General features: G+C 35.7%; 1 protein-coding gene across 2 annotated transcripts in view; it reads right to left on the reverse strand.

The window, feature by feature from the left end:
- Positions 1–2,437: 2,437 nt before the first annotated feature.
- The window catches only part of CPNE8 (copine 8), a 217,568-nt gene continuing 194,078 nt past the window's right edge, over positions 2,438–25,927 (reverse strand). For both annotated transcript variants that reach the window (XM_082739027.1, XM_082739028.1), the window contains 4 exons: positions 20,363–20,465; positions 18,774–18,831; positions 13,815–13,888; positions 2,438–4,178 (listed from right to left, as the gene is read on the reverse strand). In XM_082739027.1, the coding sequence (XP_082595153.1) occupies positions 3,990–4,178; positions 13,815–13,888; positions 18,774–18,831; positions 20,363–20,465 (424 nt within the window). In that variant the 3' untranslated portion in view covers positions 2,438–3,989. The remainder of the gene's footprint in view (positions 4,179–13,814; positions 13,889–18,773; positions 18,832–20,362; positions 20,466–25,927) is intronic.

A 25,927-nucleotide genomic window follows, 5' to 3' on the forward strand; every position in this document is an offset into this window, starting at 1 on the left:
ATCCTGAGGTTAGCCAGTAAGTATGCTGGAGCCTGGGAGTCCCAATTATCCTAAGCTGTATACCCACACATGTAGCCCATCTGCATGGCATGCACCTGTAAGCTATCTGTGACTCACTGATGGAAAACTCTGCACAGTATTAACTTTTTACAAGTAAATTTCCATCCTTTCGATCTTTATTAAGTGATACCACTTGCACTCAAAGGAAATCAATTTGATCGTCAGCTCTGTTTCTTTATTAGGAAGTGTATCGGATTTGTGCTAATGATAGAAATTTGTCTTCAAGTGAGTTATTATTAAGTGCCTTGCCATTTTGTGTCAATTACAGATCCGAGTAACACAGAGATGGAAAATAGTTAAAGCACACATAAGCTAAAAGGAAAAAGCATGTTCTGCAGTAAAATCTTTGGTAGTTACAGGTTCTCTAAGAAACAACCACAGCCATCTCATCTTGTGAGAGAAATCTCTTTATGTCCTAAGCAGATGATAAGCTACCCTAATAATAACAAAAAAGTACATGAGCTCACCTACTTATCTTCACTCATTCTGAACAAAACAGCTATCCTCCACCCCTACTTCCAGCTGCCCTCTCCCCTACACAAACCGCCATTCAAAGTTGCATCCACCTTTTCTTTTCTCCTCATATTACACGTAGAGAGAATTTTGAAAGTAGTGATTGAACCATCTGATGTCCTTTAATTGCAGCAGTTACACAACCTAGTTGAGCCATCTGATGTCCTTTAATTGTAGCAGTTACATAACCTAGTTACAGATTACAGTAAACTTGGAAGCTTTTAGAGTTTACCTTTATCTGGGTGCCATAAAATCATAGTCTTATGTGTTGGGGAGATGTCAAGATGCCCCAAAGTAAAATAGTATATAAATAATGAGGCAATGGATATGCTAAAATGCAATGCATATTTGATTGACAGAAGGTACTGATTACTGTTAGCTGAAGTTTTAAAAAACATGGTTAAGAAGATTTGGGCCTTGGGCTAGAAGATACAGAGTATTTTAGGTGGAGGCCTCAGGAGACAGCCTGATGGAAGGAAAGAGTAGGAACCATGCCTGAGACTCCAGATGAATCTAGCTTGGTTGGGAAAAGTAATGAGACAAATCTGGATGATTTCAATATTCATTCGGGAAGCAATGGAGTTGATATAACTGGGTGAGACCAGTGTTGGAGATGCTTGAATAGAAGTCTGAGGGTTCATCCTGGAATTAAAATGATTCTCATCAGAAAGGAAAGGAATGGGATTAGAGAACACAATATCCAGAGCCTTTGGTAATAGTCTGCTTTCTGTAGCAAGGTTGATGATTTAGAGCTATCACTCTTCTCTCAATCTATACCTTTCTTTTTTTTTTTTTTATTAAGATTTTATTTATTTACTTTGACAGAGAGAGATCACAAGTAGGCAGAGACAGGCAGTGGTGGTGGCGGGGGGAGAGCAGGCTCCTGCTGAGCAAAGAGCCTGATAAAGGGCTTGATTCCAGGACCCTGAGATCATGATCTGAGCTGAAGGCAGAGGCTTAACCCACTGAGCCACCCAGGTGCCCCAATATATACCTTTCTTTTCTCTCATTACCAAATGTTTGCATATCCCTCATACCCAGTGTGTATGAGCAACTATTGGTATGCATTTGCATTTATGGATAATATTTCTGGGATTTTTCATTACAAAGCCCCTAATGGCAGTTCAAAAAATTCAAGTGGTTATTTTTGCAGTGGTATAACCAGCTCTGCTGTAGTTACACAGACTTGGATAAATCACTCAATCCCTTCAGACTTGGTTTCTTCCTTTAGGCAGAAATAAGACATGACTGGGTATTTTCTAAAACAAAATATAGAACTAACATCGGAACACCTGGGAGGCTCAGTCGGTTAAGCATCTGACTCTCGATTTGGGCTCAGGTCATGATCACAAGGTTGTTGGATTGAGCCCTGCATTGGGTTCTGTGCTCAGTGCATACTCTGCTTGAGATTCTTTCTCTCCCTTTTCTTTTGCCCTCTCCCTGCTCCCATGCTCTTGAAAGAAAGGAAGGAAGGAAGGAAGGGAGAGAGGGAGGGAGGAAATCTTAGGGAAAAAAAAGGAACTGATATCACATGCATTTCTGGTGACCACTCTGCCGTACAAAGGGCATGGTTTATAACCAAAGATGATTTCTTAGTCATCTGCCCCCACTAGGAGTGGGCACATTATTACACAGATAAGAAAGTGTACATCCTTCATCTTCTCTAATTAGTTCTAAGTAAAATAAATAGTATTTGACAGGGAAGAAAATACCGACCTCATTCACTTTTATTTCTTTGGACTGAATATTGAAGGTAAATTTTAAAAAAATCAGTTGGGTATTAACTATACTGGTGGAAATATTTAAGATCAGTAAGGGAAATCATCACACTCCATTTCACCCACACATAACATAGAGCAAGTAGTTATCCTTTTAAAGATTTTAATACATACTTAAAAATGGACAGTTTGTTATTACATAATTGTATCACATTGATACTGTTATAGATATGTGGGTGTATATATTTTTCTTTTCAATAAAATAGTTTCATGCTTATAAAAGTCACCCTAAGTCAACTTGGACAAAGAGAACAACATACAGTAGAAATAAACCAAGTAGTAAATAGGATATAAGTAAGGAAAAATATTATAAAGCAGTTACATTGTTGACACAAAGGAAAAGAAAATACACTTTTCTATTATTTGAAGGCAATTCACAATCATTTCCAGGAATTCTGTGAGAATTTAAGGCCATTTGTTCTAAAGAAATGCTTTAATTTAGACACAACGTCACAAAACTGTAATTTCTGTAAAAACTGTACATGCAAAAACTCTTTACAAGTCATTGTGGACAGGCAGTTCAGTATGTAGGATTAGGTTATCTCACAAATGTGTTGTGCACTAAGTCACGTGGTTTTGTGTATTTAACTGGGAATTTCACAAAAATCTTCCAGCCTGTGCACCTCGCACGGCAACATGAAAAGGTGATAACAAGAAGTCCAAATCAGGAGAGCCAGTATCCCTTTGAATTAAAATATCTAGACAAGGTATAATGGAGTAAAAAGTTTAAAACTTCTGCTACATGGTTCACAGTTAAATATTCTGGGTTTTAGTCTCTCTAAATAGCATTATAATATAAAGATGCTACTTCGTACACAAAGTATTTTCTGTGCATTTTACAGTTCACAATGTTTGACTTTTTATTATTTCTACTGAGAATTACAGAACATAAACTGACTGCAGTCTAAATTTAGAACCCAAGCTCCATGAAAAATGCATGTTCCTACAGACTACACATCTGCTAAGCTTAAACCCCCATACCAGGCAAACAGCAGAGGAATCATTACTAAGCAGATGCGGCCTCATAAGACCATTCACTTACTGAGAAATATGAAAGCATCTCTCCTTTCTCTTATTTGCAATTGTATTTGTCCAGACAGTCATTCAAAGAGATATTGCTCTTGCGATTATAGCTATTGCAATTTAGAAGACAGAGGATTCAATATTCAAAACTCTTATTCTTAAGAACAGTTATAAAAGTATTGAAATTTAAAAAGTAGTAACGTGTAAACATTGATACAGAGAGACTGCTTTCCTATACACACAGCAGTCGAGGACAATATTTGAGTTAAAAACAGTTTGTGCTTTTCCCAACAATACATTGGAAATTAGCTGTTTCTGTCCAAAAAAAAAAAAAAAAAAAAGAGAAAGAAAGAAAGAAAGATAGATTCAGAGAAGACATCCATATTTTGCTTCAAGCATTTAAACAATTTTTCTGTTGCTCATGCAACAACCATATTTACAGTTTTGGTTTAGAAAGAGAATTAATTTTGGATCCAAGAAAGCATATTAACCAGGACTGCTGAAATCAAACCGAGAAGAGTATCTCATTCCCTGGTTCGCGACAGAGCACCAGGAGCAAAGCGTTGACTCAGCAGTTCTTCGTGATGGGTAGTTCACGGGGACGGTTGCGAGCACTCATATCTGAGTCTGTAACACGTGTGTAGGCGGGGTGTAGGGGGGCGGCGCGGGGGATGGCTTGATTCCGCGGGCCCGCATGTAGGAGAGGAACTGCTCCGGGATCTCAGCGAGGACGTCTTTAGCCAATCTGGCCATGCTCAGTATGTGGTTTCCGCTTCTGTCAATATAATCCCGGAACGGCACGAACTGAAACAGAGGTAGGAGAGTTATTCCAGAGACTTCAGTATGCTGTTTAACAGACACAAAAACCAACACATGGAAACATGTGCGGGAGAATCAGAGCAGCCTGGAGGACTGGTTAGAGAGATAAGCATTACTATGCATCTTCAAGAGATTTGATTCATTAGCAACAGCGAGCTACTATAGTGACCGAAACTTTCTATTGTATATGCTTTATCTAAAAAGGGATGCAATTGTTCTCTCTATCTTTTTTTTTTTTTTTCTCCCAATAACTTCTGTCTCCTGGTCCCGAAAGGTGCATCATGTTGCTACAGGTATTCTGTGGTTTTGAGTTCTAGATCTCACCTGACTACCAATAGGATAGAGCGTTTACCTCTTCAGGGCTCGGTTTCCTGCCGGTGGAGTTAATACCTGCATAAATCAGCTTTCAGTGCAGAAAGAGTATCCAGCACAGGGGAAAAAGGAAAGTGCATATTGTTGAAGAAGCCTAAACACATGGGAAGTGTTTTTATTTATTACGAAAATATCAAATCTCATATCCCCCAATTTTTTTTTTAATCTGTTGTTTGGAATGGAAAAAAAAATTATTCAGCCTAAGAATTGATAATACTTCATATTGAAATATCATCATTCTTGTTTTTATGTCATATAAAAATAATTGCTCTGTCTTTACATAAGCAATTATGTGAGAGCCATTATCAGCTGAACATTAAATATTCTGGCAATAAATTGCCTGATTCTATCTTTGCTTACAGTGGTTACTAAAGTTAATAAACATGTGCTATCTGAGGGCACTAGTTCAATTTCCCTTCAGAGATATGATGATTCTTGAAGCAACCTGGAAATGCTTGGAACCATTAATGTTGTGAACCCAGTAATTTAGGTCTTAGAGAAAAGGCACAGTGAAGACATTTGAGAATGTTGAACAATTTCTAAGTGTAAAATTAGGAGTTTGAATTAAATCAATTTTTCCTCCTCTAGAGAGACAGCACCTTCCCATCTCCTACTATACCATAACTGTGTTAAATTTATTTTGAAAAAGTGACTTTTGATTTAAGTAGCTACACAAGATGTGCTTTCAGAAAAAAACTATAATGAGGAAGTAGGCTTTAAGATGGTCAGATTGTTACAGATAAACCAATTTAAAATTTTAAGAAATCAAATAGCAAGTATAATACTTCTCCTATAGTGAACACAGTCTCTTTTAAGGAAGAAGAGAAAATGACTCTTCTTTTTAAAATATTGTAGGCAGAGGCAACCTATATGACTATAATTTTACCTGTCCTGCTAACTAGGAGGGAAACTCAACGGAGCTTTTAGAAAAAAGTGTAGTAGAAAGGTGACAAAGCTTTCTCTTACACCTGAAGGTAGCTACGCAAGGGTAAGAAAAACTAATAGAGCAAATATAATCTTCAACTGAGAAGAGAGCTAAGGGGATGTGAACTTGTGTGAAGTCAAGTTATCTAACTTTGGACAAGACTTGACATTCTTAACAAAAAATCAGAGGTGCAAAAAAGTTAGGGTTTATTGTTTTTCACTGAAACTATAATTAGAAAAGTGAGAAAACAGGAATCGACAAGACTGAGGATTAATGAGAAAAAGACATCTGACTGCTATAGCTTACTTCATTCTTTTAAAAGACATAGCATGTTAAAAGTAAACATTTAGAATGCTTAGTATACAGCAGTTATCCCTTAAACTTTTTTTTTTTTTTTTTAAGAGTTCAGTTTTTCAGAACTCTGTAGCTAACACATCCGTGGAGGGAAGGGATAGCACCTCTGGCAATCAGTTGATCTCACCACCCATTCTGTGTTTACCCCAACTTTGCTCTTGTATTTTTTTTTCCCTCTTTACCTTTCCTTCCACACCATGGACATTAATCTCATTTATCTTTTTACCCCCTATTCTCCCAAACCCTGGAATTAGACTGCCCAGGTTCAAAGGCTGATTCTCCAACTTATTAGCTGCATGATCTTAGACAAATGATTTCCCACTCATTCCGTTTACTCTTCTATAAATAAGGAGGATAATAATATTTATAATACCTGCTTTATTAGGTTGCTATATTAAGTAAGTTAATATGTAAAGTACTTAAAACAGTATTCGACTCATAATATGTATTATATGTGGTAACTGTAATCATCACTACTATTACTATTCAACTTATACAGGTATATATTTCAATATAACCATGAAATTATATTCTTTTTTTTATTTTTAAATTTTTTTTTAGTTTAATTTTTGGGCATGTTCCAAAATTCATTGTTTATGCACCACATCCAGTGCTCCATGCCATACGTGCCCTCCTTAATACCCACCATCAGGCCCCTCCCAATCCCGCACCCCCTCCTCTCCAAACCCTGTTTGTTTCTCAAAGTCCACAGTTTCTCATGGTTCCTCTCCCCCTCCAATTTCCCCCAACTCATTTCTCTTCTCCACTTCCCCATGTCCTCTATGTTATTCCTTATGCTCCATAAGTAAGTGAAACCATATGATAATTGACTCTCTCTGCTTGACTTATTTCACTCAGCATAATCTCTTCCAGTCCCGTCCATGTTGCTACAAAAGTTGGGTATTCATCCTTTCTGATGGAGGTGTAAAACTCCATCGTATATATGCACCACATCTTCTTTATCCATTCATCTGTTGAAGGGCATCTTGGTTCTTTCCACAGTTTAGCGACTGTGGCCACTGCTGCTATGAACATTTGGGTACAGATGGCCCTTCTTTTCACTACATCTGTATCTTTGGCGTAAATACCAAGCAGTGCAATTGCAGGTCATAGGGTGGCTCTATTTTTAATTTCTTAAGGAATCTCCACACTGTTCTCCAAAGTGGTTGCACCAACTTGCATTCCCACCAACAGTGTAAGAGGGTTCCCCTTTTTCCACATCCTCTCCAACACTTGTTTACTGTCTATGAAACTATATTCTTTTTAAAAAAATTTTTATTACTTTTTTTATTTTTTATTAACATATATTGTATTATTAGCCCCAGGGGTACAGGTCTGTGAATCGCCAGGTTTACACACTTCACAGCACTAACCATAGCACATACCTTCCCCAATGTCCATAACCCCACCTCCCTCTCCCTACCTGCCCCCAGCCCCTGACAACCCTCTGTTTTGTGAGATTAAGAGTCTTATGGTTTGTCTCTCTCCCGATCCCATCTTGTGAAACTATATTCTTAATAGTTTTCTGGCTACATTCACATCAAAGATTAAATACAAGGAATATCCTTCTTCATTTAGCTCAATCAAACTTAAGAACAGTATCAGTGTTGTCTGCGAAGTAATTCCTGGCTTTTTCATTATTTTATAACACCCATTGCTTCATCTTTCCAGCAAATGCTAGGAGATATGCTATTTTTTTTTAACTGAAGTAAATTAAAACTCATCTTTAAGAATGCTGTGATGCTCTGGGATGTCAAAACTTAGATTCACAACCACCCTTCTCATAATACATGCAGATCTACTCATATTTAAAACATTTTCATAAATAACGGGTAAAAAAGAAATCTTAGTTTTCAACTGAAGAGGAAAGTATATATCACATTTAACATAGGCTTGTTCAGTGGGGCAACAGATTCTGCCTGCCCTTTGAATACTGGGGGACCTTGCCTATAACTTGCCTTGCCTTACCTCTCATTAACATAGAGAGTTCTTATTATCAACAGAAGTATACCTTATCCCACCTGTGTGCTGGGAGTAGAGGAAAAATGTTGAGAACTTTCTACTCACTAACTGAAATTACCTAAACCTTTCCCAAAGGGACATTCAGCTCTTCAATCAGTCACAAGGTACTGTCCTAAGTGAGAGATGAAAATGACAAGTGACTCTTCATTTCCTTTACTTCTTCATGTCATATCTTACAGTTGTCAGGACCTAATGTGCCCTCTGTAACACTGTTGCTCATATCCTCCTACAATCAATTTCCCACTCAACTTCTCAGACTACTCTGATTTTTGTCTTTTTCTTTTTTTAAAATCATTCATTTCTGATCACTGTACCTGGGGACTGCCTGTTCAAAATAATGCTCGCACATTTGTGGATGAGTGTCTTATGGTTTGTCTCCCTCGGTGTGGAGCCTGCCCCCACAAATGAACTCGGACCCTTCAAGTGTTGAGTCTAGAGGAATAAATCAGTTTTAACTTTGCACGAATTTATCACATTCATTCCCCCACAAAAAACCAATAAATGCATTCCATTCTGTAAAAATATACTATATCATTGATACTCTCTATATTTTTTTTTCAGCATCCATCCAGTACAAGGAAAATGTTCCACATGGCTGCTCTAATGGCTGGCTTTGCCTATTTGTGAAAACAAGTTTTGAATCAGTTTGGGCAAATGGACTTTTAGTTGCTGTTCTGCTCAATTTTACTTGATTGTTCCTACTGTGCAGAGCTCCATTAGTGATTTTCAAGTCTACGCCTTCAAGGTTATTATTCTCCTTTTAATGGAAAATATGATTTAAACATAATTTTTAAGGAAATGATAGGCCAACCAACAGCTGTGTGCAGCCAGAAGAAATGACTCTGCATTATACACAATGGCCAATTCATAGCACAAACAAATAGGAAGCCTTTACATATACTGACTTAAGAAAATAACTCTTTGAAGTTTTAGAATAACAATAGGATCTCATCTTGCTTACTGTTTGTACTAGAGTCACGAAATTCAATCTTAAGGCAATGAATATAATTACAAATAAGGCTGACTACAGTGTCCCTTGTCAAGGTATAGCTACTATAAAATACATAAAAATGAATTTGCACTGGACTATGCCACAGACCATCTAAACACAATAACTAACATTGGCACTAACTAATGCATTTGTTGAGCAACTGGTAGGTAACAGGCCATCTGCTAAAATATTTATACAATATCTCATTACATTTTTATAAGCATGTTACCCATATTTTGAATTTACAGAAGAGGAAACTGAAACTTGGAAAGTTTAATTAACTTAGATGAGATACTTACCAGTATCAATCATTATTTGAACCTAAATTGATCTAACCCTGAGACATGAACCACTTCAGTAATATGAAAGGGGAATTAGATCCTAATAATCTTCACTAGAATATTGGTTTTTATGAAAGTAGGTGTGTTATAACAGAAAGAACAAAGGTTTTGGAATCAGAACTCTGTTGGAAATTTGGATCTATCAATTTATGACTTAAATAATTTTGTACACGTTGCTACCTGGGCCTCAGTTTCTTTATTCATAAATTACTACAAAGCAAAAAGTGGCCAGTATTTTTAGGAAGATATAAAGTGGTATGTGAATAAATTGATGAAGTGGGGAAGTTAGTTCAGGTGTGCAGAGAGGGCTTTGTGCAAGGCTATATAATGGAACTTCCAAAATGTAAGATATTAATCAGCACAGATAAAGAAGAGTATTCCTGGTGAAATAAGAGGAAATAAAAACAAGAACAATGGAAATGTGTGATGGAAATACAGCTGGTAGTCCTATTTGTCTAGACAAAGTAGTGTGTATGTGTGTGTTCAGCTAAAGAGGAAGATTGGGGTCAAGTCACAGAAATGCTTAAATGCTATGTTTAGGTTTTAAATCAGTTTATACATGATTTTTGCTAAGAATTTTAGAATCAGACATTTTAAGGTTAAATCTTCACTCTATTTCTTACCAGCTACATGACTGTAGACAAGAAGAATTAAACGTAATTTCTTTTTCTTTTTTCGTAAAATGTACTAATCAAAATACCTGCATAAGGTCAATTAAAGATTAAGTGAAGCAATACTATAGCTCTTAGTCTTCCCAGCATACAAAAGGAGTTAATAAATGACTCAGTTATTATTATTATATGAAGAAGTTGGAAGTCACTTAAGATTTGACACAGTAATGAGAACTCCATCTTCTATCCTCAACTTTCTGCTAAATCTTGGCTCCTTTGGCTTTTGTTATTATTTGCAGCCTTAAGCTTCTGTTTACCCACTTAAAAAATTTGGGTTCCATTTGCAGTGCATTAACCTGCTTTGCTTCAACATATAAGAAACTGGAAGTAATGAAAAGGTAAGAAAGCCTAAATGGATCCTATTTTCTGATAATATTTTAACCAGCAGTATTTACAGCTTCACTTGTGATGGCTTAGATATTTTCTGATGATGGAGATTGACGGTGTTATCCTTCAGGACGGTGGACTCCTGTGACCCCACTATTCTAAATATTCAAGAGTATTTCTATTCTTGAAAATAGCTCATTTTAAAAACATTCTAATCGATGGTGGAACCTGGAAAACTGTGATGGCGGAATATTTTTATTTTTATTTCTTTTAGAGTGGGGAGGGGTAGAGGGAAAGAGAGAATCCTAAGCAGGCTCCACACCCAGTGCAGAGTCCAACTTGGGGTTTGTTCTCACCACCCTGAGATCATGACCTAAGCTGAAATCAAGACTTAGATGCTTAACCAACTGAAGCCAGCCCGCGCCCATTGGTGATAGTCGAATGTTTCTAAAACCTCACTTGAAGTGAGAGAGAATGCTAATTATCCTTCAACACAATGTACTATGTAAACGGTTACCTTGCTTACTATTGTTAAAAGACCAATCACCATTTAGGAACTTCTCCATGAAATTGGAAAAGGGTCTACCAAATCCCCTTAAATGAATGTAGGCATGTAAGTCAAAATGTCACAGTTATTCCAGAGGCTACTAATTCTCTGGGGACGGCTCAGTGGGTTGGAGCCTCTGCCTTCGGCTTGGGTCATAACCCCAGGGTCTGGGATTGAGCCCCGGGGGGGCTCTCCCCTCAGCAGGGAGCCTGCTTCTCCTCCAACCCTTTCTCTGCCTGCCTCTCTGCCTACTTGTGATTTCTGTCTGTCAAAGAAATAAAATCTTTAAAAACAAAAAACATTTTAATTTCCTATTCGGTTATCTATAAGATCCAACAACTCTTTCAGTTCAACTTTATGTGGTAGAATCCCTTGAGTATTTAGCTATATCCGCAGGTGTCTTCAGGATTTTTGGGGATCCCAGTGCTACTGTACGGTGGGAGACTGGTCTCAAGGACTCTGACTTTCAAGGAGAAGGAACATGTTAGGGGCGCCTGGGTGGCTCAGTGGGTTAAGCCGCTGCCTTCGGCTCAGGTCATGATCTCAGAGTCCTGGGATCGAGTCCCGCATCGGGCTCTCTCCTCAGCAGAGAGCCTGCTTCCCTCTCTCTCTCTCTGCCTGCCTCTCCATCTACTTGTGATTTCTCTCTGTCAAATAAATAAATAAATAATAAATAATATTAATATTAATATTAATATTAATAATATTAATAATATTAATATTATTAATATTTAAAAAAAAAGAAGGAACATGTTATATGAATATATACTTTATACTGATAGGTGATAAAGTATTTTCATGTGGTACTCCTCTGAGACTCACAACATCATGAAAAGAGCAGAGATGAAAGAATTTAAAGTTCAGAAATAATGAAATGAAGGCTCAAAGAGAGAGCAGAGTGACAATATTATAATTTCACAGATCTGGGTCCAATCTCAATATTCTGCCCAATGTAGTTATCTGCTGAGAGACTAAATACTTTCACAATCAAGGACATTTTTATTTTACAAATGCTAATAGACATGACTGTTGCTTGTCACTAACATAACGGATCATTCCTCTTAAAGGAAACTGTAACAATATGGGCAACTTTAATTATCCCTACAGAAGAAAACAGTAACAAGTTTCCTGTAAGCATTATGATGAAGCTATGAGATATGAGGTTGCCTCTACTGCTTCTGTAAAAATGCATTACAAGAGCAACACAACACATTCCAAAGAACTTCAAATTCATGCTTCCCTTCTGTAATTTGATTTTTTGGAAACTGTGAGTCAGACATTATGAAGAGCTTTTAGATAAAGTGTAATTACTTAGACCTATAATTATGCTAATAAGGTTAAGGTGAATAATCATGTGTCTAATTATGAAAACAAAACACCATGGGATACTTAAATAAATGACCACATCATCATGTTCCTTTTCTCAGCTGCTTTTAACCTAATCATTCATGTGTGTGTGCTTTTTACTCTACCAAGAACGTAAGGTTAAAAAGTTTAAATCATACTTAATACTTTTAATTTTTTTCTTTTAAAAAACTGTCATACAGATGTTTCTATTTTAAAATTTAATGTTGCTGCCAAAAAGAACAATGCTTTTTAAAATCTTATTATAGTTATTTACAGATTATTTTATATTTCTCCTGCAAAGTATTTTAATCATTTTTTGTTGTCTTTTACTGAGTTCTGTTTCAAAAATGTATTTTATCTACATGATCTTACTTAATCTCTACAACAAAGCCAGAGCACAGAAATTTAGAAAGCTCATTCAAGTTTTATCATGGTGAATAATTCAGGATTTGAACTAAATTCTGTAGCATTCCGAATTCTGTGGGATTCTCTTAATGACTTTGGATGAATGTATGGGTTGTTATTAAGAAGATAATACTGAAATCTATTGTTTGCTCCTTTAAAATGTTCATAGCATGTGCTGAGACCTTTGCTTCCCCATTTAAAAAGGTGCACTTCGGGCGCCTGGGTGGCTCAGTGGGTTAAGCCGCTGCCTTTGGCTCAGGTCATGATCCCAGGGTCCTGGGATCGAGTCCCACATCGGGCTCTCTGCTCAGCAGGGAGCCTGCTTCTTCCTCTCTCTCTTTCAGCCTGCCTCTCTGCCTGCTTGTGATCTCTCTCTGTCAAATAAATAAATAAAATCTTTAAAAAAAAATAAATAAAAATAGAAAAATAAAAAGGTGCACTTCACAGCTGCTTTACCCTTGTAAAAACCTTAAAGATATGGAAACTCTAATATGTAGCCAATTAGTTTCATTAACTGCTTGCTTTCAGTGATAAATTTGAACTATACTGATTGACTGCTGATTTTTTCTCTTCTATTCACTCTAAGAATAGTAGGTTTTAGTTATGTATTTTTCTCGATTTGAACAAGTATAAATCATATACTACATACATTGTTATTATTTTATGTTATTACATATAAAATATTGTAAGTATTATATATCATCTCTATATAATTACATTTAAAGTTATATGTAACTTATATTTTTATATAAATTTCTGTATGTACATATCATTTTAAGATCTATTTCTCCACCTTTGTAACCATAATCTAGGAAGAAATATATAAATATCTAGTTTTGGTTTGTTACCACGGAATTTAATTACATTGAAATGTAATCAGTTGTCTTTCTTTTTCAATTTTTATTTATTTTTAAAATTTCTTTTCAGTGTTCCAGAATTCACTGTTGTAATCAGGTGTCTTAAAAATATATTTAGTCTTTGTTGAGGGCTAAACAATGAATAGATAAGCATCATTAAAAAGTCTGCTATGTTTCTAGCTTCTAATTTTACCAAAGACCTCAAGGATATTTTCTGGTAATATTAAAGTAGGAAAAGACATATATTAACATTTCTATTTTATATATAGTGCACCTGAGATACAAGAGAGTCACTGGGTACTTATTCTAGGTCCTACTTGCCATGCATCTCATAGACAATCAACTGACTAAATTAAGGAGAACCCGAGGGTCCTGCTTTCAATGTAATTTGTTTATTTTCAAATCAGAGCTGACAGGTTCCTAACAATGAACTAAACAAATAGTTTCCATTAAATTTCTTACCTGTACAATGTCTCTTTCAGCATATTTTCCCCTGGAGGAAACTCTTACATCATCTCCATCCAATTCAACCATCGCTTGAAAATAAAGTAAGACCATTTATCCAGTGCATTTCAACCATGTACTTAAACACCGTAGGCAATAGGAAATCAAGATGTATGAAGTAGCAACGTGTCCTGTGTCAAGGCAGAAAGCTTGTTGATTCCCCATTCTGCCACAAAACTTAACTGAGTGTAAATTTTATAACTGAAGAAAGCTAGTCAAACTCCCATGTGATCCTTTGAAAGACATGAGCCAGTGTGGGTATAGCTCCCCACCCTAGAGGTTCTCAGTTCTGGTTATGTGCTTATGTGACTGACTGGGCAAGTGATGCTAATCCATTAAATTCTCTTTGTCTTCTCATTTAAGAATCTTGGCGCACTAATCACAGAATTTCCAGTAACAATTTGAACTTTATTCTCATTGAAACTACAACAAAGCTATGTATTCATATCACCCAACTTCTACCTTATTAATGGATTTTAAATCAGAGAGGGATTTGCTCTGCCCTACGTTGTTTGGATAAAGTATGACTTCTTGAACTGTGATTTTTTGTGTGTATAGGTTGAGCAATAATTTCAACATTATATAGACTGATATTTATGAATGCTGTGATACAAATGGACAGCTGGTAATAAAGTAATGTTATGTTGCAGTTAAGAACATTTTCCAGAGTTTATTAAGTTTTCAGTGAGAATTCTCTAAATAATTAATTACATGAGAAATGCTAATTTGTGTTTAAAGTATAATTCTATTACTGATAATTCATTTTGTATGCACATGACATTCACCAGACTCCAGAGGGCCACTTGCAATTATAATGTTTGCCTCTTTACCCTCCAAAAACTACTGCTCAGTCAGAACACAATCCTCACATTTTCATTGGTTTCTTCATCTGGGTTAAAAAAATTGTTTTAAATTTTAGTTTTCTACACATATTCATGAGCCAATGTCTGGTTTGAAATAAGTGCTCATAAATGGTAAAGCCAGCAGTCAATAATTTGCTTAGATATACAAGTCATAATCTAATAAATGTGTATATTATCAATAACAAGGAAATTAACTTATTTAAAATACAAAAGATCCACAAATAAGCAAAGGGGAAAAAAGAGAAAGCGACAAAGCAAGAAACAGACTTTTAATGAAAGAGAACCACCTGATGGTTACCAGAAGGGAGATGGGTGGAGGGGATGGGTGAAATGGGTGATGGGGATTAAGGAGTGCACCTGTCCAGATGAGCATCAGGTGTAACAGGCAAGTTCAATCACTATATGGTACATCTGAAACTAACAGTACACCTTATCTGAACTAACTGGAATTAAGAGGAAGAGGATGAAGAGAAAGAGGAGGAACAAGAAGGAAGAGGAGGAGGAAGGGAAGAAGAAGAAGAAGAAAATTACAAAAGATCTGTTCTTCCATACTTATTAGGAATGCAAATAAGGAATGTCATTATGATCAAATACTTTCAATAGTTCATTCCTTCCTTTGGTTTTGTTTTGCTTTCAAAATTTTCATATGATTTAGACATAAATATACAGCAACAGTGAAAAGCCAGCAAGTTCTCCTTTCCTGCAGGAAATTCTCCTTTACTCTAACAGAAAACAAAAATTTGTTGATTATCTGGGTCTCACCTTCCACAATCCCCTATGATCTCCATCAGTCTCTGTGAATGTTTCATTCCAATTAAGAAAAATGACAGTTATCCAGGCAATAATGTATCTGGATATGACCCTATAAAATATGGTCCACTTTTCAGCATGTCCTTTGGGTTAAAAAGTTGCAGGGAGCAAGAATCGGAGGCTAAACTTTTGAAACCACGGAAAAAAGACACGATGTGGAAATGGTGGAAGGGTGCTGTTCACCCTTCAGGTTTTCATCTGTGCCACAAGGAGCCTGAGACTCTAAGCCCCAGTTCCCCACAAGTTCCTCTCCTTGGGAAAAAAAAAAAAAAAACATTTATAAGAGAGAGAATTGCACTTCTGTCTAGCTGTGGGAGACACCATAAAATTAGAACCTCTTCTCTTTCTCACCTTCTACTAACTCAGATCAATGCAGGTAACCTGATGCTGCTTTGACTTTTTGCCTTTTAAGGATAAAGAAAATCTGCCTTGAGAAACCTTTCTTCTCAATGAAAGTGCTTTACGGAGGAGTGACAAATCACTGGGGAAAAATTACACAGAAAGTTTTAAGTTGTTCTTATTAAAATACAGTAACAAGACATCTGAATACTCACTAATCTGTTTATTCCAAATTCCTCTACCTTCAAAGAACGGGTGAAGCATCTATGTTTCCTCATGGAACAGTCTACTTTTCTAATACTGTTGTGGAAGAGTTTCCATTCTATTAAAAACTTTAGTCACGGTGAAAACTGAAGGCAGCTGTCGCAGGACCCTAATTTCTTGTCCCCATGTTTGCCAGAGGGAAGTGTCACTCTAATTCTCAGGAAGGGATTCTACTGGGAAGGCAACTTCCCTCTTTGTCTACAATCTTCACTCTCTTTTCCATGTGGAAAAATGACTCCTTGATGGGAATACTAAAATGAGAAGGAACTGACTTTGAAATCCCTCTCATTAGGAGCAGCTGATCCTCAGTTTGAACGGAATATTACTCAGCCATCAGAAAGCATGAACACCTAACTTTTGCATCACCACGGATAGGACTGGAGGAGATTATGCTAGTGAAATAAGTCGAGCAGAGAGAGTCAATTATCATACGGTTTCACTTATTTGTGGAACATAAGGAATAGCATGGAGGACATTAGGAGAAGAAAGGGAAAAATGAAGGAGGAGGGAAACCATAGTAGGACATGAACCATGAGAGACTATGGACTCTGGGAAACAAACTGAGGGTTTTAGAGGGGAGGGGGTAAGAGGATGGGTAAGCCTGGGGATTGGTACTGAGAGGACATGTGTTGCATGGAGCACTGGGTGTTATATGCAAACAATGAACCATGGAACGCTACATCAAAAACAAACGATGTACGGTATGGTTTCTCACATAACAATAATAAATAAATAAATTAATTTTAAAAAATAAATAAATTATCTACCCATAGGAAAAAAAAATGAATGTTAATTTCTCCCTGTGCCATGATTAATAGCCCAGGCTCTGCCCTTGTAGGGAAGAGGCCTGGCGATAAAGCTGATCTCATTCAACTTTGGCAGAGAAATAGTGACAAGTTTGATTCTGTGCAGAGGTTAACTCAAACTCTCAAACACTGCATTGTTAGTAATAACAAGCTTACTGTGGTCTTTGAGTGATTCTTACATATTTTTTTTTTCCAGTTTGGGAAGTCAGAGAGGAAAAATGATGAATTATACCTTAAACCCCTAGTAAATATTAGGAACCAAAGAAATGAAGAGAATAAACGGCTTTGACAGTTGGATGAGGGTAGTGCCTGCTGCTCTGAATAGAAATATACGAGCAGAAATAGATGCCAGGAAAGGTCAGTGGCTCTGTATTCCTACATGATGTGTGCAGGCTTGAGGAATGAGTGACAGGTTAGGTCATATATCTAACCACAGACTTCCAGGATTTGTGGAGACTAGGAAATACCTAGTGAGAGGTGCATCCTGAGGCAAAAGCAAATTAGTAACCGAAGAAGAAGGAATGAGTCAGTTTACCCTAGCCATCAGTGAAGTTCCAGAATCACGGTCTGTCACTGATCAATGCAGATGATCAAGTACACAAAGTATTAACAAGAAAGATGTCTCTTAGCTTTCCTGACTCCAGAGAGGTTGTCTCAAATCCATGCCTGAAGTACAATGTGAACAATTTGAATATTCAGAGGCTGAGAAAATATTAGCAGAAACAGCAGTAGTCAGTGCTAAATGACTTTTGCTTTAGACATGGGAAGATTCTAATGGTGCAAAGCATGACCAACCAAGCATGGAAGCGAAGGAGAGGATTTCCAGGGTCAGCAATGTAACAATGTAACAACTATGTAACAACTGTCCCTATGGTGCTGAGATTGGCAGATCTACACTATCCTTATGGAGGAGGAGCTGGTGGTTCAATGAGAATGATCCCAGTGATGATTGTAGTATAATTAACATGTATGTGTCTAAATTAACCTCTAATGTACCAAAGGTTGTTCCAAATATTCTAAAGTTATTCTCATTTCCAAAGCCCCAAGCTAAACGAACTGTCATTGCTAAAGTCAAAACACCTGAAGCAGGTGAATGCTAGGTGATCATGAAGTCACCACAGAGTTCTCTCTTACAGGAATTCACCAGGTGACTGGGAACAGATTATCCTTAAAGAAGTTTACCCAGATCACTAGCTACACAAACACCTGTCACTTAATTGGCATCTGAACGAGGCCTAAGCCCAAACTCAGAACTACCTAGTCACTCAATTTAGCATAATTTTATAAAGTGTCATTAAATCTCAGATGGTCAGTTCCATTTTCATTTTACTTTGCTCTTTCATTTGACAGAACTTATATATTTATAAAGCTAATGTCTCTCAACTAGCCAGTGTCTGAAAAACCATTAAAGTAGCACATTATGCTTGTGTGTTAACACCTCTCTTCACAACCTAATGGTTTATAAATTTAGGGTTCATCCTCAAAGGTTTTTAGTGAACCCAGAGTGTACTCTGCCTTGTGAACAACTCAATCTATCACGCTGTCAGCCATAAAACACATTATTTTGAGATGCAAACTATCACAAATGGAACAGAAAGCTACATGTTGAATTAATCTATACCAGATAGATAATGTCCTTGTCAGAAGACAGTATTTTCATTTGCTCAACTTAATAGACTTCATCATGAGATACCTATGTCTATAGGTACATGGACATTATATACATACCCACGTTCATATTCACACTTATATACAAGAAAGAGTGATAGGAATCTTAGAGCATAATGAATCAGAATAAATAAACCAAGGAATACTACTGAAAATCTATTACTCACCATCAAATTCTGCTGGTCCGACACCTACTATAATTATTGACATTGGAAGTTTTGAAGCCTTCAAAGAGAATATACAATTAGTTCACAATTAAGAAATTGAGTTAAGAAATGAGGTTTGAGAAGAAAATAATATACTGCTTTGATATTTTTTCAAGATGTTCACTAAAACAGGTTTGAACATATTTAAAATGAACATAGAATATGCTCGACTCTACTCATTCTTTTTGAACTCTCTAGACACGCTTATTCAGTGGGATGTTCTCCAGAAATGACCAGTCTTGGACAATATAAAAAATAAAAAAGTATTTCTCATTTGCCTTCACTTGCTATTCTCAGCCAACATCTTCCTAAGCTGACTTTGGCTATCTTTGGCTACTTTATTCATGTACTTACTCCTCTCAAAAATCTTTCAGTTGCTTAATGGGGCAAAAAAGGCACTCCAGTTGTGAAACAGTAGTACCCTACTCTATCTCATTTATACCCAATGGTAGGAAAAGCAAAAATTCATAATAAATGAGTGAATACAAATAATAATTACAGGAAGTTATTATTATAATAATTAATTTGTTTTATTAACTAGCCACAAGATTGTGAGGGATAACGAATATTTGATGTAATAGCATGTTTTCCCATCATATCACTCACCCTATGGAATAATTTTAAATAATTTAAAGGTCAGAATGTGAGATCTGGCAATAGAGAGATGGACGGCTGGCATGGCCCCATCTACAGCTATGAAGGCCATCAAATTATGAATCATGGTTCCTTACTACATCATGTCCTACTAGTTTAAGCCTAAATTGTTAAGTTCCTACTTTAAAGTGCACACCAATGCCACTCACCAGAACACAAAGAAAACCAAGATGAATTCTACCCATGTGTCTAGTTAAAAAATAACAAACAAATGAATGTGTAAGCCTTTAGCGCTACTACTTTTTATGCATAGTTTTTCTAAGAATATGTCTATGATTTTTTTTCCACACGCAACTTTTCTCCTCCACCAAACAGCTAATTATATCTTCTCTATGCTATTAATAATAAGATGCGATAAGTAATTCATTCATGCATCCCATTTTCACTAAATGCCAACTTAGTGCCAAACATTGCTAAACTTGGAATAGCAAGATATGATATAATTCTATAGAGTCTAATATAGATTTTATAGATTAAAGTCTTATAAAGAAGACAAATCAATTAAATAATCTTAAAATAAACAATTAGGAATTCTGACAAGAAGAATGATTTGTGTGTCTAGCCAAGTCCCTTTCAGTTCTATAGAAAAAAGTTCTATGGAGACAGTTCCATCGGGAAAAAAAAAACCAGTCAGTACAGTTCTGTAACTAAAATGTAAATATTAAGAAAAACTCTGTACAAATTGTACAATCATCCACACCCCTCAGCTTAGTCCTTAAGGATTAATGGTACATATGTATATGAGTTGTCTGGATACGGTTAAGAATGCAATCAGCTTCAAAGGCATGGGCATATTGTTTCATTATTAAATCAACCTAAGTAAACTCTGCTTATTCAACCTAAAAAAGCACCATGCTGTCACTTAGCCAGCCCCAAACTCAATGACCCCTACTCACATTGACTATGGACTCCTTGGTTTGAGCCATATCCGAGATAACACCATCCGTCACAATCAGGAGCACAAAATACTGGGAACCGTCTTTTACAGAAGAGGCGTATCTAAAGCAATGAAACGATAAAGAATACCACAGAAAATAAAACAGTTCCTCTGTATGCGATGTTTGCTACATATAATCCCAACAGTCAACAAACCTTTAATCTCAAGAAAATATTTAAACGTATGTTAGGAGTCTATATTATCCAAGCTCTCAAATAATGCATTTTTTTTGAAATAGCACACTAGAACAACAGCAACATAGGCGCATGCCAGCACACGGTCATGCCTACCTGCCTTAGAAATTCATTCCCTACTAATAGGCAAGCTGGATGCAGGTACATTTAACACAAAAGAATGGATATAGCTTGCAGAAACAGAAATCCTGGCTAAGCAACATTATGTGTATGATCTTCAGTAAATTACTTAAGCTATCTAAATGTTATTTCCTTGCCTTTAAGATCAAGATCACAGCCTTTGTATTGTTCATAAAGAAATTGCACACAGGCTACTCCATCTGTAATACAGTTTATGAATGGTAGCAATAATCATTAAGTGGTTTTTGTTTTGAAATAGACACAGGTGATGGTTGTATAACACTGTGAATGTGCGCAATGTCACTTCAACGTGGTCACTTTTGTTATGTGAATTTCACGTGAATAGAACAAATGCAACAGAAGAAGCACTTTTTGACATATCCATGATTCAAGTTCCTAATATTTGTTAAAATGATGAAAGATGGAAAAAAGGACACCAAATAAAGACAAAAATTAGGTATATAATAAGAATATATTCTAGTACTTGAAGTTTATCAGAGTTCTCACCAAATAATACTCAATAATTTATAGGAGAATTTTATGAATATTATATTTCATTTTATCTATTTTTTCCCCATTGTGTTCTACTTCTGAGTACCTAGATTATATTATCAACAATATTATTGTTGTATATAATAATATCTATGTATAATGTATATAATTATATTGTTATATTATCAACAATAATAATTTTGGGGGCACCTGGGTGGCTCAACATTAGCAGCCTTTGGCTGGGGTTGTGATCCCAGGGTCCTGGGATCAAGCCTGGCATCAGGCTCTCTGCTCAGCAGGAAGCCTGCTTCCCCCTCTCTTTGCCTGCCTCTCTGCCTACTTGTGATCTCTGTCTGCCAAATAAATAAATAAAATCTTTAAAAAATAATAATTTTTATGACTTTTAATATATATTAGTATGCAGGTCATATCTAGAAATAAGTAAGCATTATGGTACTCTTAGGAGATAGTAATCAAGATGACTTTGGTTTACTTCAGTAAAAATCATTGAGTATTTATAGATGTATGTATACCTATGTATCTATATCTATATATATCTGTATCTGTGTATCATAGAATCATAAAAAATTAGCATCACAGAAAAATTGGGTGCAAGAACAAGTCTACTGATTACCAATAATACTTCTTCATAACCTAAAGTACCCAAAGGGATCAAGTTTGTACAGATCAGGGCAGATCAATAGCATAATATGTCAGGGCAAAACTTAACTTCTTGAAGAGCAGAATTAACACCATAATGGACAAGAAAAATATATACAACTCTGCCATATTAGAGAAACTAATAATTACTCATGAAGCTAATAAAATTGTGATTTTACAGACTGATCAAGAGAATAGAGTAAGTGGCATGCTCACACCCTACAAAGATAGCATGGCACTGGTTCCACAACGTATAGCCAAAAATACACCCACTACATTCAATAACTGATCTTCAATATCAAGGACTTAAGTTTAATGGTAACACAATCAATGAAAAACAATCCCAACCAGATCTGAGACTATTCTATTTCCTGATTAACTTTTTTTCTTAATAAAAGAACTTAGATAATCTCCTTCAGGTATTCATTTTTAATTTTTAAGTACCCATTATTTTTTTTTTAAAAGCATTTCTTACTATGCTCCAGAAATACGGGTTTTATATTTCATGTGAATAATGGCAGGCTATAAATAGCAGTGAGCAAAGCTTCTACGAGTACTAGAGTGTGGTTTTTCTGCTTTTCTTACCAAATGATTCTCTTAAAATGGCGAATTTTTACTGGATTTAAAAACAATACAAAAAGTTTAACATTACACATATTTATTTATAAATATCTCTTCAAGTGGCTTAACTCTCTGGTTTTCTTTGGTGGCGATATTTACTTATTCTCTTTCAACACTTCTGATCATCCATAAAGAAAGTCTCAGTTATTAGTATATTTTTTTCTAGCTTTATTGAGATAAAATTGGTACACCAAAAAACCCACAACTATATAACTGATATATACAGTTTGATGAGTTCAGACATATGTATAAATTCATGTTACCATTAAAACAATCAAGGTAATAAATATACCACTTCCAAATTTTGTGTCCCTTTTATGTGTGCACATGGTAAAATACACACACACACACACACACACACACACACAACTAACATGAAATCTATCTTCTTAACAAATTTTTAAGTGCACAGTATCTTATCATTACGCATGGACATATCTTGGCTGTTGTGAATAATGCTGTAGACATCTCTTTGAGATCCTGATTTCAATTTTTTTTTGGATGTATGCTCAGAAGAGGGATTTTTGGTTGCTTTATTTTTATTTTTTGAGGAATCTCTATGTTTTTTTTTTTTAATAGTGGCTGCACCAATTTAAGATTCCCACCAATTATGCACAAGGGTTCCAATTTCTTCACACTCTGGGCAGCACTTGTTATCTTTTTGACTTTTTAATAATAGCCATGCTAACAAGTGTGCAGTGATAATGATAGTTCGGTGTGGTTTTGATTTGCATTTCCCTGATGATTAGCAATGTTAAGCATTTTGTATATACCTGTTGGCCATTTGTATGCCTTCTTTGAAGAAATGTCTGTGCCAGTCCTTTGCTAATTTTAAAAATCAGATCAGTTGTATGTTTGCGATTGAGTTGTAGGAGTTCCTTATATATTCCGGAAATTAACCCCTTATCAAATACAGTTTCAAATATTTTCTCCCACTCCAAGGTTGCCTTTTCATCTTGCTGATGGTTTCTTTTGCTGTGTAGGAACTTTATAGTTTGATGTAATCCCACCTGTCTATTTTTGCTTTTGCTGCTTGTGCTTCTGGCGTCATACCCAAGAAATCATTGCCAAGACCAATGTTAAGGTTTTCTCTCTGTTTTATTCTAGGAGGTTTATCAGTTTGGGTCTTATGTTTAACCAACTTTGAATTAACTTTTTTGAGTGGTAATTTAAGGATCCAATTTCATTCTTTTTCATGTATATATCCAGTTTTCCCAACACCATTTATTAAAGAGATTATCCTTTTCCTACTGTGCCTACCTGGCACCCTTGTCAAAGGTCAGTTGGCCACATACCTGCAGGCTTTTCTCTGGGCCTGTCTATGCTGTTCTATTAGTATATATACTTGTATTTTATATCAGTGCCTTGCTGTTTTAAGAAATACCATCAAGATTTTGGTAGGGATTGCACCAAATCTGTAGAACACTTTGGGTAGTATGGACATTTAAGCAATATTAATTTTTCAGTCCATAAACATGGGATGTCTTTCCATCTGTCTGTGTGCTTTAATTTCTTTCATTGATGTTTCATATTTTTCACTAGAAAAGGCTTTCACTTCCTTGCTTACTTCTATTCTTAAATGTTTTATCTTATTTATTGGTGCTATTGTAAATGGGATTCTTAAGTTTCTTTTCAGATAATTTACTGTTAGTTTATAGAATGCAACCTTTTAATGGGCTGATTATGTGTCCTACAAATACTGAGTTCATTTATCAGTTCTAATAATAATACTTTTTCTCATCCCTTCATTTCTGGTCGATGTCCTTAAATCTAAGTTGAATCTCTTGCAGACTGCATAGAGTTAGGTTTTGTGATTTTATCCATTCAGCCACTCCATGTCTTTTGATTGCTGTACATTTACATTTTGGTTTTCTTTTGATTCACCAGAAAGTATACTTAAGAGAAGGGAGAATATCCTCATACTGCCAAAAGAGTGGAATAGAGCCTGAAGCAGGTATAGTAAACTTGGAATTATCTCTTAAGTTTGTTTTTTTTTATCTTAAAAATTCTTGAGTTTTATATTTTATTTTATAAAAAAATATATTTGTATTAATGCTTTATATTTCTTAACTTTAAATGCCATAGAAAGATACATGAGTTTATTGTGTGACTCTCTCTACTGCTAGATACATGAATTTGAAAATAAATATCATTTTAGTCTTTATCCTCAGAAGCACCAAAAATTAATCTTTTAAGACTTTTCATGGTTTCTAGGGCTTTGCACTATGCACTGGCATATTGTTGCCCTTTGCAAACAAATCTAAGTTTAAAACAAAATCATATTTGGGGCGCCTGGGTGGCTCAGTGGGTTAAGCCGCTGCCTTCGGCTCAGGTCATGATCTCAGGGTCCTGGGATCGAGTTCTGCATTGGGCTCTCTGCTCAGCGGGGAGCCTGCTTCCCTCTCTCTTTCTCTGCCTGCCTCTCCGTCTACTTGTGATTTCTCTCTGTCAAATAAATAAATAAAATCTTAAAAAAATCATATTTTATGCTACCACTTCTTCTAATTAAGTCTATTTTAAAGTACTATATATCTGTAATAAAGTAATTAAAATGCTACAGAAATGTGTTAAATAGAAAGTAGAGGCTGATCACATCTCAATCCATCTTCAAGGAGGTAACACTGATATGTAATCTTCAGATTCAAATTATATTTTAAATGTATTAAAGAACCTTGCTGCTTAAAGGGACCTGAGGATGAATCTTTTTGTAACTTGCATAATTAAAACTCTTATTATTAAAAGCCTGTTAAATGTCTTTTGTCAAATATAGGCAATCTATAATTTATATTTTAATATTACTATGGTAAATCTGCGAGAGAGGTGAACTGTTGCAGGGTTTTGGAATTCAAATGCGTTCCCCTGGAGTTCTCGTCAAGGAACTTTCTGGGATGGTGTTTATAAGATTCCTAATAGGTTGGTTCAGATTTGTGGGATATTCTCTCAGCTTATTATTAGTTCATAGGAATAGAGAGGGAAACAAGACAAGGTAGGAAACTGACTCGGGAGTTTTTTATTTGAGTAGTTTAATTTTGATATACATAATGAATTAAATCCTAATACTAAATAAAGGGATACATTTAAATATTCTAATACAACATAACATAGTGATTTTTCTGTTACTAAGCTGTTACCCAAACTACTTTGGGCAGTTTAATGAAGTGACTGACTATATCCGCAATCATATGTAGTTTCCTTGCACTTTCTTTTATGTGTGTTTACCTCTGGAATTGAGATAAAAGGGTGTAAGTCTGTAAGGCATCATAACATAGTTACTCCGAGTAAGATTATTCTGCTTGGAATTTTAGCTCCACCACAAATAGCCACTCTTACATATCCATTTTGTCATCAGGAAAATACGAATAATAACACCACTGACACCTCTTAGAGCTGTTGTGAAGATTAAAAGAAATAGTCCAGATGACATCACTGAGCACATT

Source organism: Mustela nivalis (assembly GCF_964662115.1).
Source record: "Mustela nivalis genome assembly, chromosome: 7".
In the NCBI taxonomy this organism is placed as follows: domain Eukaryota; kingdom Metazoa; phylum Chordata; class Mammalia; order Carnivora; family Mustelidae; genus Mustela; species Mustela nivalis.